This window comes from Conger conger, chromosome 9 (genome assembly GCF_963514075.1).
Source record: "Conger conger chromosome 9, fConCon1.1, whole genome shotgun sequence".
NCBI classification, from domain to species: Eukaryota; Metazoa; Chordata; class Actinopteri; order Anguilliformes; family Congridae; genus Conger; species Conger conger.
Window position 1 is genome coordinate 18,172,768 of NC_083768.1, and position 12,469 is coordinate 18,185,236.

General features: G+C 38.2%; 1 protein-coding gene across 1 annotated transcript; it reads left to right on the forward strand.

Annotated features, from left to right (window-relative positions):
- Positions 1–289: 289 nt before the first annotated feature.
- Positions 290–6,169, forward strand: srd5a1 (steroid-5-alpha-reductase, alpha polypeptide 1 (3-oxo-5 alpha-steroid delta 4-dehydrogenase alpha 1)). Its single transcript, XM_061255372.1, has 5 exons — positions 290–740; positions 943–1,109; positions 1,280–1,381; positions 3,033–3,183; positions 3,762–6,169. The coding sequence occupies exons 1-5, from the start codon at positions 430–432 to the stop codon at positions 3,826–3,828; spliced, it is 798 nt and encodes a 265-aa protein (XP_061111356.1). The 5' UTR covers positions 290–429; the 3' UTR covers positions 3,829–6,169.
- The last annotated feature ends 6,300 nt before the right edge of the window (positions 6,170–12,469 follow it).

The window sequence follows — 12,469 nt, forward strand, 5'->3', positions numbered from 1 at the left end:
ACTATTATTAAAAGCATATCATGTATGCTACTCGTGATGTGTAAGGGAATTAAATCGCGCCAGCTGCAACTAGGGATAATGGTGTTGTTTTGCATTAATTCTAACTCGTGATCAACTGTTTATTTCAAATATTGGTTAGTGGTTACATGATAATTCCACCCACTGCAACATTCAAGAGTCCCTATTGGCTTATTGATGATGATCAAATGGAGCAGAGTGGAATTTCAGTGGCCTGCTTCGATTCAAAAACCGCCTACTATCTGTATTCTTCTCTTGTGATTGGTGTACACTTGTCGTCTCACTTTCTTGTGTAATAATTGCTCGCCTTCAGTTGTAATGGTGTTACATTAAGTCACGTTGCCGTGGTGATCTTTATTGATTTGATTCTCCAGCAACGAAGCAGTTTATGGTGAAGTTTTTACCGCTACAATGGTGGATATCTTTATTGAGCTGTTTGGTTCCGAAGCCGAGGAACAGTATATACTACAATGCATGTCTTACATTATGATACTCATGGCCGTGACAACATTTCTAGCTTTACTTTTTGAGAACGTCCCCTATGGCAGATATGCAACCAGCAAGTATGGGTTTCCTGTTAACGTTAAACTTGCTTGGTTTGTGCAGGAGTTGCCTGCATTCGTGGTACCCATCTTTTTAGTGCTGAAGTCGTCTGCTGCGCAGGTATCTCAGACGACAAATCGTTTTCTTATCGCTATGTATTTTTGCCATTATGTGCACAGGTAAGAATTATATATGTATTAATATTCATTCATTATCATGTATTCATATATTTTATATCGGGGCAGCGCAGTTGATTACGACATACTACCACAGCAGCAGTAATACTAATAATATGAATTTATGCTTAATTAAATGTGTCTCTGCCTGAGCTAGTCGACATAAAAATGGAACTAACGTTGCCAATTGTTGTTTCTGTCGTAGATCTCTCATCTACCCATTTTTGATTAAAGGAGGAAAACCGACACCTTTTTTTTCGTTTGCTCTGGCGTTTATTTTCTGTCTATACAATGGGTATCTCCAGATACGATACCTGAGCCACTTTGCGGAGTACCCTCCAGACTGGGTCACACACCCTTGTTTCATCGCAGGTATGCAGATAGTATTGTCAAGTGGTAATTTCTCCCTGCCAGAACGGACATTGTGTGAATCAGTATTAGTCTGTGCATGTACTTCTTCCTTTAAGATGAAAGCAGAATGCTTCCTATAGCAAAGATTATTATTATTATTTGCCCATCTTTGCACATTGACTTCCTTCCAGGATCCACGCTCTGGTTACTAGGGTGGCTTGTGAATATCTATTCAGACCATCTCCTTCGGAATCTTCGAAAAGCTGGGGAAACGGGTTATAAGATACCAGTAGGTAAGTAATCTGACCACTGTTGTTCAGTATGACACTGGCCACAAAAAGTGCACGTACTGCATAGGCCAAGATGTTTGGTTTGAGAATTTCAGTGTACTCTGCTGGTTGAAAACCAGTAAGGATGAAATATGTTTATCAATGGGCGCTCGGGGCTAGTGTTACTGCCCCTTGCTGACCTATTATACCACTGAGACATTGTCACATGAATCTGATCAATTCCTCATAAACTGCTAAATTGAAAGGTAGCCAACTGTTGACTGATGCTGTGCAGCACTAAATACAGATTTGGCGAGGAAAGACATGTACACGTTTAAATAATGCCGACTATGAGTGTGTATTTCAGGCCATGGATCAGGAGATATGCTTTGCCGGGTGTTAGCTGTTGATGTAGGAGCTATTGCATTTATGTTAAAGTTCAAAAGATGTTTCTAGAAACAAATTACGACTTATGACGGCATCAGAGTTTGCATTGTAGAATTAAGTCATTATTGAGACCACATCTCTAGATCGCTCAGAGCTCAACCCAACTCTTGTTGTATGATCTAAATTTGATAAATAATTAGTTATGAATGTGTTCATTCTTGTGACAAAGGGCTGCCCTAACTTGATTAACAGATTTTCTTTCACTCAGAAATAAAAATAGATCCTTGCTCTGTGAGTCACTGCTTTCGCAGCTAACACTCCAGCCTGAAGATCTTAATCATTGACTCTGACAGTTTGCAGTAACATCTTGTCATGTATTTACAGCTTCATACGCAGGGTGTTTATACAGCACATGGAGGCAAAATTCATTTCTAAACATGGAGAGATATTGGAGAATATTTTTTTAATGAGTTCCAAGGTGTATCTTTATGTATGTTTCAAAGATTCTTAGACATTGTATTAGAAGCTGTGTGCTGTTTCAAACAATTAATTAAATCTAATTTGATGGGAGTGAATGTATTCAAGGTGGCATATCATTCACAAAATTGATTTTGCATTGATTTGGCCTGGGCTTCAAAGCACAGCTTCAAATTAATTTGACACTGTGACAATTCATTGTGTGTCCTACAATAGTTAAATTATTCATTTTCATTGGTCTTCTGTTGAGTTTTTGTTGTGACTAGCAGTTAAACAAACTTTGTCTGAATGGCTCCCCTAAAGTGATGATAATACCAATCTTTTCCCAGTAGATGGTGCAAGTTCCTGTTGAACATGTTGACAGGGATTCACATTTCTTTGGAAAAAAAAAGAAAGAAATGCACCACTATTCGTGAACTGGATCACAATTTGGCCGTACAATTCCAATTGTAGGATTGAGGGATACAAAAACATTTCATTTCTTATATATTTCCACAGCTGGATATTTTACAAATATAATTCACATTTACTAGCTTCCTCAAAGGCACCGCATCAGTCTTCTATTTTCTAGCCAATTTTCTTATTCGCTACTAGTATTCAGAGCTGTCAGATGTGTGTGAGGTGCACTGCATTTGTTAGACATTAATCTTAAGGACTCAATAGATGTAGTCAGTGTAATGAATCATGCAAGGCCTTCACTCTTTTTTTACATTACATTACACGGCATTTAGCAGATGCTCTTACCCAGAGCGACGTACAATGAGTGACGTACAATGACGTACTTATACTCCGTGTCTGAACTGTTTTGCAGGTGGCATGTTTGAATATGTGTCCGGTGCAAATTTCCTGGGGGAAATTGTGGAATGGTCAGGATTTGCTCTCGCGGCACACTCGATTCACAGTGCTGCTTTTGCCATCTTTACACTCATCGTGCTTTCCAGCAGGGCTGTGGCACATCACAAGTAAGTTTCCCCTCCAACCAGAATATACGCCACCCCAGCAAGGGCTGGTACCAGGTCTGCTTCTTCCTGTGCTGCTCCCTGTGCATGTTCCACCAGCTTAGAGCAGAAAAGAGTCTGAATCCGAATGAACCTGAATGTTAGTCTCAGTGTCCAGTTCTTTATTGGGATTGCGTGGTTGGGAGTTGACCCTTTCACTCATTAGCTCAAGAGAGATAAGCTGTGAGCAAATGTGCATCAAGACAGAACACAACGTTACATAACTGTGGAATTGTGCAATTCTGTATAGCATATCAATATTTACAAACAAGCTGTCCGGTATTATAGTTGCCGTGATTTTCAAATCAGCATCAAAATGTGTGGCTATAGGGCCTTTTATGCAAAGAAGAGCTGTCTTGATCTATGTTAACTACGTACATTTAGCCAGCTATAGTGTCAGTTTTGATCTACCCACATATAGTATGTTCAGTGTGCTGTTGATAACATCTATGAAAGATACTTTATAAATGTCTGAGAAAAAAAATAATGCTGTGTTATCTATATAGGAATGTGATTCTCATGGAATATGTGTTTATTTCCAGGTGGTATCTTGCAAAATTTGAAGATTACCCAAAGTCAAGAAAAGCTTTAATACCTTTTGTGTTTTGATGAGCAATGATTCTTGGACTGAAATTTCACTTTAACATGAGCATAACACTGAATGCCTTTCTCACACCTTTATCAAGTTATCAGTACTGCATGTGAAATAAAGAGTAGCATACAGTATGCTAACTCCCATTATTTTATTTTTTATCAATCTATCATTCCTATTCGTCTGCCATTATAGTACCGACAGTGATTATTTCTTGTTTTGTTGTGTTGAAAAGTGTTGAAAAGTGTATGTATTCAATTAGATTTTTTCTTTCCCTACAGTGCAGTCTATATGTATTTTGACAATTTCTGTTCTTTTGGGTCTGCATATTGGATTTTAAATTATCGATAAATGTGTGGTTGAAGTGCAGACTGTCCCCTTTAATTTGAGGGTATTTACATCTATATCGGGTGATGTGTGTAGGAATCACAACCCTTTTTATACATAAACCCCTCCACCCCCCCCATTTTAAGGGACCAAAATGGTTGGCATCTCAGCTGCTTCTGAATGGTCAGGTGTCATCAATCACTTTCTTAGTGCAGGTTTAAGAAAGCTTTCAGTCTCTTGTCTTGATTCTAGGCTTTTGATTACCTTTGGAGTCTGTTATTGGCATTTGTCAATATGAGGACCAGAGTTGCGCCAATGAAAGTCAAGGAAGCCAGTATGAGACTGAGAAATAAGAAAAAACATTCAGAAACATAGGCTAAACACTAGGCTTTCCAAAATAAACTGTTTGAACATCATTGAGAAGAAAGGGAAGAAGCCTTGTTTCCTCTACTAAGAAAGCGATTAAGTACACCCGACTAATCCAAATTAGCTGGGGCATAAAAAGGGATGTAATTCTGAAACGGTCATGCAATATGGCTATAAATGCCGTCAAATTATAGGTAACATTCTGCATGTTAACCTCATGTTCATTGATTAATTTCTAAAATTGTATCACTGTCCAAATCCAATACGTACTGCAATTTAGAAGTATTAGCCCCTCTGTATTAACAATCTAAATCGGGCCTGGCAGATGAAATTTTTTGAGAGATCACACTTTATATGTTAACGATTTCCTGCTATGTTAATTTTCTAATCCACCTGTGAATATCACTGACTTTGTAAAATCTCACAACTGAAACAGGAGATGGATCAGTCATACTGTCTTTAGCACCAAGGAACTACCCATGTTACACCAAATTTAAGTTGTTAGGAGGCAAAAGGCTGGAGTAGGTTATGAAAAGTTTGGCAAAGCTTTGAAGCCTCTTAGGAGAACTGTAACAAAATGTAAAATATATATTACAACTTAGGTTACATATACAGTAGTACCGAGATCAGGTCATCCTGCCAGATGAGAAGGATTGTCAGAAGCCACCGAGAGGCCAGCTACAACACTGACAGTGAGTTGCAGAACTGGCTGAAATCGGAGAAACGAAACAACAAGAAACAAGATTTCGCCTCGTTAGGAGAGGGGCTAGACAGAAGCCACTTCTGAGAAAGGCCAACATTAAGTCACACCTGACATTTTCCAGAAGCTATGCGACATACCCTGAAACGTTCTGGAAGATGATTTAGTGGTCCGATGAGACCATATTGTGGTCTGAGGGCAAAGCTCTGTGTTTCGCTCAAAACCAAACAGAGCCCATCACCAAGGGAACACCATCCCTACCATCAAGCATTGTGATGGAAACATGATGCTGTAAGGTTACTTTTCAGCAGGAGGGGCATCAGTGGATGGAGCGAAATACTGGCAGATCCCTGACGAAAAACTGTGTCAGTCCACAGGAGACCTGCATTTAGGGTGAAGACTCAAAACGGGCAGTGACCCAAAGCACTCAGGAAACTACAAACTACTCAAACAAAAACCTCATACTAAAAAATATCTAAAACGACTCGGTCCTGTAATTGCTGCCAAGGGCCTGTTTTACAAAGTATTGACCCTGGGTCAATTTTAATTGTGTTTTTGGTTTTTGGTTATTTTTTATTTTATTCTATTTGCATTGGATATATTGACTTGTGTTGGATGAGTGAAAATAGCTCAACGCATTAAAACTCTAAGGTGTAAAAGGGCAAAATGTTAATAAGTTCTGTGGGGGTGAATTCCTTTCGTGATGGGGGAGGGAGGCAAATAATTGCATATTCAGAAAAAATACAATGGAAATGCATCCAAGCTCATAAAAATACCCCTGCGGTTTCTGAAATGCATTATTATCATGAACAGTTGGGAGGTTGGATTAATCATAAACACCATAAGTAGGTGTCCGTGAGGTAGATTGATCCATTCAACTAATCATTTTATAGGTTGAATGGTTCAAGACCACAACTTGAGCAGCCCTTAAAGAAAATGATGAATAAACGGAAATATTAACTTCCTGAGTTTTGAATTTTTTCAGAAAGATTAAACATCCTGGATCTTGTCATCTAAATAAAGACACTCAACATGGAGTTTCCATCCCCTGAACTCATCAAATTCTAGCTGTGTGTAGGGGATTTTTAATATACATGCATATGCTATGAATCACACAAGCAGTCCTGTTTTCTATTTCCCTTTCACATGAAGCGACAGAAAGAAGCTGTTATTGTGCTGCCTTGTAATTTTGAAGGGTGTGGAAAGCCTTGTTTCCGAGTGCTGTGGGCTCTTTCAGGCCCATGTTGTGAGGTAGATCAAGGACATGTGAATGGTTCCCTCTGTAGTCAGGAACAGAACAGGCTGAATGAACTGTGTGGCCTTTCTTCCCTTTCCAATCACACTCGGGAACATTAGCTCCATTAATCAGGGATAATCACATTGGTTGAAATGGGGAAGGTTTGTGTAAAGACATAACTGCAAGTGAGAAATTTAGTGTTAGCTCTAACAACCCCACTAAAGCACCTGTTATCACATCCTGTCCTGGTCAGTACAGCCATCCCAACAGTAGGCTAGACCATTTCTGTTCAGTGATAAAAGCCTATCCCAAATGATTTGTAGATGAGGCATGTCAAATGAAGGTCCATATTAACAGGAATTATTTATGACACATTTTGCATTCCGCACATTAATATTGTTTTTACCTATTGCAGATACTTATTCAGGACAATACACATTGCTTACAGGTTTATCTCAGACGTATTATGTAACACTTTATTGGACTTATTCCACTTCAGTGCAATTGGATTGTTACACGCACTAATGTAGGGGGCGACATGGCTCAGGCAGTAAGAGCAGTTGTCTGGCAGTCAAAGGATTGCCGGTTCGATCCCCCGCCCGGGCTGTGTCGAAGTGTCCCTGAGCAAGACACCAACCCCCAAATGCTCCTGACGAGCTGGTCGGGGCCCTGCATGGCAGCCAATCGCCGTCGGTATGTGAGTGTGTGTATGAATGGGTGAATGGAGAAGCATCAATTGTACAGCGCTTTGGATAAAGGTGCTATATAAATGCCTACCATTTAATGCTAATTGTAAACCAGAAACTCCCAGCCACTCATTTTAATCCACAGCTCAAAGTTTGGAGACTGTATTTTTGCCAGCAGAACTGCTGTTCACTGGATGTTTTTTGCACCATTCTCTTCAAACTGTAGACTTTTGTTTGTGAAAATCCCAGTAGATCATCAGTTTCTGAGATACTCAAACCACCCTGTTTGGCACCAACAATCTTTCCACGGTGAAATTACTTTACTCGCCATTTGGACTTTTTGTTAGCTCTTTTTAAGGACAGCAAAGAGTGAAAGGGTTGAATAGACCACATGCTCCACCTTTTTACTCTGATCACACTCAGGATCTCAGACATTGCTCTGAAGAGGATTGAATCCTACATATCTTGTTGTGATGATGATGATGATTATTCATGGTTTCAAGGGATTGTGGTGTCCCTGAAGCTCTGTAATTGGCCTCCTCCGTATGTGCAATCCCTCCTGTGCAAGCCTGTTATCTCCTGCCATGGTTTCTTCTATAATTTAGGTGGTGAAGATACTTCTATTTTCCCTCCAATCAACAGCCATGTCTCACTTTACAGTACATCTCAATTTGCTTGAATGAAATGTTGGATGGATGTTTCATCATTTTAACATTTTAACCCTCCTATTATGTTTGGGGTCAATTTGACCCCATTCAGCATTTGACATCTCTTAAAAAACATGCAATAAACATAATGCTTTGTTTTCAGAAGTGAATTATGCATGTGTTGTATGGGCTTATTTTGACCCTTTGTAACTATAAAATGTAAAAATCTATTTTAATCTTAGATTTCTTTGTGAATGATTTTGGTGGCACTTTCCCATACAGGTGCTAAACTTTCACTTCCTGTACCTCAAGCTCTAAAATGAGATGTTTCTCACAGACTTTTTCAGAGACAATAAGAAGGCAATAAACAGATGCCTTTTTTTTTTTGTTGGTGTGTTTATTTAAACTGTTTTGTGTTACTTTGACTACAATTATAAAAGTGGTCATAAGCTCTTAACGTAATAGGAGGGTTAAGATCAACTTCCCACAGTGGTCAGGACAGCAGAATCATTGACCGTCTTCTGACGCAGCCTGAAGACCCAAATACTACCCCTACGTTTATATTTTTCTGGTTTTATTTGTTTCTTATTAGCCGTTGCTATGTGTATAATCTGTACATATTAAAAAGGTGTATTTTGTTACTTTTGTACTCAGATGTATTTCCTGTTAATATCTTTTGTATTTTTTGTTCCAATTACCCAACTTCTGATCGTCAATTACCATCTGTGTCTTCTGAATTGAGAGTTGTTTGGCCTTTCCCATGCTGATAGTTGACAAAGGGATTTTGCATGCTTGTTACCTCATTTTTTAACTAAGGTGCAGTTTTTTTTTTTTTTTACTTAGTGCAGTAGTTCCTAAACCTGGTCCTGGAGTACCCCTGTGTATGCTGTTTTTTGTTCCAACCCCAAATTCCATTGAAATGCCATTAACAAGCTCTCAACTGGGTACTTTTCATGTTAAAATTGATTATTTGTATTAAACCATGTTATGCTAAAATAGCTTTGAAATGGCATGAAGAATAACATTTTCCTGTTAATATTATGCTTTTTGCAAATAATTGCCCAAGAAGAGGTAACAAATAACAGACCAAGGTTAACTAATAGGCTCATAATTATCTATTTGAATTTGTTGAATTTGTTATTTATTTCCTTAAACATATCAAAACAATGCAGGTTTGCCTTGTTATAATTTGCTATGCCTTTAAATTCTTCATTATCTTCAAAATTATTTGTTTTGGTGGCCAGGTGTCAACACTTTCACAAATTAGGAGCCTAGTGTTTAATTTGATCAGTTAAAAATAATTTACCACTTCTTATGCTATTTTTTATGCTAAATGTATTCATTGTTTGGAACATACATAGCATAATAAGTACAATATAAACATGGGAATTGTGTTCTTTCTGGTATGCATAGCTATCTGTCAAAATGTGGTTTAACTAAATGAAGTAAATTTTTACTGCCAATTTCATTTTATTTGTTAGGGGTGCTAAGAATTTGGCACCTGTGGTTTTCCTGAATAAAAAAACAATGAAACATGAGTGTAAATGTGTTCAAACAAAAGTATATAGGTTTCCCACATGTTTGAACAGTACATGGTATAAATCATTATCCATGTTTATTAGATGCAGCCTTTTTTACCATCCTGCTGGCTTCCAGCTCTCCATGTAATCCCAGACAGCCTTGATCAAGTTTTTATCTGATAAGTAGTCTAATACTTCATATGTTTCATATATAATGAAATAAAAACACTAAACACAATAAAAAAATCTCTTAATTAAAACACTTAATTTTTGGGAAAATGTATGTTCAGAAATCTCAGATTTGCTATTGTCTATTGAAATACTGAGGGGGAAAAAAACATAAAAGAACAAATTTATATTTTTAAAAGATACTGTACTGTATCTTTTAAAGTTAGCACTGTAAATATCCTTTTCACTAACACAATTCATTGTGACTGAACAGCAATAATTGTCTTTTACCACTAGGGGACAAACTAATTCAGCAAAGTAGTTACAGATGTTGGAACAGGCCTATTACATTTTTCCCCCATCCTCAAAGCCTGGAGAGACCTTGCTTGCTATAAATATCCATCTGTGATGAAATTATATTAAAGTATTTTCTGATTTCATCCTGTGCCATTATAGGCTTTATGCTGCCAAATATTTTATTCCTTCTGATAAGCTACTCCATGCACTAATAACAGGGTGCCAAAATCTGTCTTAGTATTTTCTAATACATGGTATCTAAAAATCTAAAAGCAGGTTCCTAAACACTATTACACTCAGGTGCCTTGTTATATGAAGTTGTGTGTACAGAACAAGTGACAAGTGAACTGAACTGACCTAAATATGACTCAGGGGTTAGGGGAGGGGTTGTTTACTTATTGTGGTATTGCTTCTGTCTCTGTTCCTATGACATGCATGTTTCGTGTCTTAATGGTCATCTAAGTGATTAAATTAGACTGTTCCCCAAATGAATAAACAGGCGATCAGCAGTTTCTGTGACTGGCTGATTAGATGTTTGCATTAAAGAGCTGGTGTACAGGTCTGCCTAATGAAGTGATCACTGAGTCTATGCCCTTTTTTTTAAGTTAACAGCATCCATGGGCCCAATAATTATTGTACTGTAGTCTGATATGAAACGCTAGGGTTTCTGTTTTTGTCAGAAGAAACCTCTGATGACAATCTGATATGGTGCAGACTAGGTGCAGTCTCATTAGCTCAGATGCTGAGCACTGGAAATGGCCCCAGTGACCACTGGCCTGAGCAGTGCTGCAGAGTTTACAAAAGGCAGAACTTGTCTCACATAGTCCTTTGTTCTGTAGAAAACAAAGTTTGTGGTTTTCTGATCAGCCAGCAGTTTAGAAATTAGAGTAATGGATTCCGATGAGGCCAGATTCCAATAGACAGCATACCTCTATAAATGGGTGTTGTCACTGAGAACTCTATTTACACCTACTTATTGATGCAATTGTCTAACCAGCCAGTCGTGTGGCAGCAGTGCAATGCATACAATCATGTAGATACGGGTCAGGAGCTACAGTTAATGTTCTCATCAACCATCAGAATGGGGGAAGAAATTTGATCTCAGTCATTTCGACCTTGGCATGATTGTTGGTGCCAGACAGGCTGATTTGATTATTTCTGTAATTGTTGTCCTCCTGGGATTTTCTCCCACAGCAGTCTCTTGAGTTTACTCACCATGGTGTGAAAAACATAAAAACATCTAGTGAGCGGCAGTTCTGCAGACAGAAACATCTTTTTGATGAGAGAGGTCAACGGAGAATGGCCAGACTTGTTCGAGCTGACAGAAAGGTGTCACGTGTCAACAGTCCAGGTTGGTCACGGTGGTGTAATGGTGTGAGGAATGTTTTCTTGGCACACTTTGGGCCCATTAATACCAATCAGTCATCACTTGAATGCCACAGCCTATTTGAGTATTGTTGCTGACCATGTGCATCTCTTAATGGCCACAATGAACCAATATTCTACTGGTTACTTCCAGCATGATAATGCACCATGTCACAAAGCAAAAGTTGTCTCAAACTGGTTTCCTGAAAACTACAATGAGTTCAATGTTCTTCAGTGGTCTTCCCAGTCACCAGAATCTCAAAAGAAAGTTTTCAACATCTTGTGGAATCCATGATTTGAGAGCAAAGGGAGGCCCTATAGTATTCCTAATAAAGTGCTCAGTGAGTATAGATCTGCAACATGACTCACTTTTAATTATTTACAAACAGGTTGAATTTTCAGTCTTAAAAAACTTTTATAGAGTATAAAATTGTTTCCCTATTATAGCGATAAACTGTGGTATCATGGTGAGGGTGCTAGACCCTGGATGAAATGACGGATTAGAATGTGATGTGTTAGTGGTGTTAAGGTTCTCTACCTTAGTCATCCCTTTTACTTTGTAAATACTTTATAAAACTAGGTCTGCTTGGAAAGTGTATGCCCCAAATGGAAGACAAAATACTATACTATAAAGAATACCCAATTTGTCCTGAACACCAAAATGCTGGATGCCATGATATAGACTGCAACAGACATACTTTACACATATATAAAGACATACTGTGGAACAACAAACATTTCTGACTTCTGAGTGGAAATGATGGATTCCACTTGGGCCAGAATATCAATCCCATTCATTTCCTTTTCCAGTACCCTAGACAACGCCTGCATTTGACATCCTATGAATTCTGGTTTCTATACATGGTAGCTGTTTTTGGCGAGCACTGAAATACATTGCCCTCCTAACCTTATCTTAGTAATTCATTGTGAAACAGTTGGAGGGAGGATCAATGGCACATGGAGGCTAGCCAATATGGGTGAATATGGGTGGAGTAAATGAGAGCTCAGCTTGAAACAAATGTACAGTAACTATAATAAAACATACTATAAATTAACTTTTGTCTCATATTATATTTACATTTCAGTAATTTAGCAGACACTTTTAATCCAAACGATTTACAGGTGTATAGGTTCTTCAACAAGTTATAGTTAATTGGCATTCTTCTTGTCATTGTTTTTTCACTGCCATTTTGTTGTGTTGCACGAATTTCATGCGTTTGCTCTTAATTGTATTTCGTATTTTCAACACTACCGTCATAAACTGCCCCGTGATGATTTTGCCTTTTGACAGTATACGGGGTTTATTTTTCCTCATATTGTAATAGACTACTATTTTAATGTAAAG

What these genes read in the sequence shown, in the direction of transcription:
- srd5a1 (XM_061255372.1), top strand. Translation starts at nt 430, where the DNA reads ATGGTGGATATCTTTATTGAGCTGTTTGGTTCCGAAGCCGAGGAACAG. An exon ending in TTTTGCCATTATGTGCACAG is followed by an intron (nt 741 to 942) that starts GTAAGAATTATA and finishes TTTCTGTCGTAG; the next exon opens with ATCTCTCATCTACCCATTTT. An exon ending in GGGTTATAAGATACCAGTAG is followed by an intron (nt 1,382 to 3,032) that starts GTAAGTAATCTG and finishes ACTGTTTTGCAG; the next exon opens with GTGGCATGTTTGAATATGTG.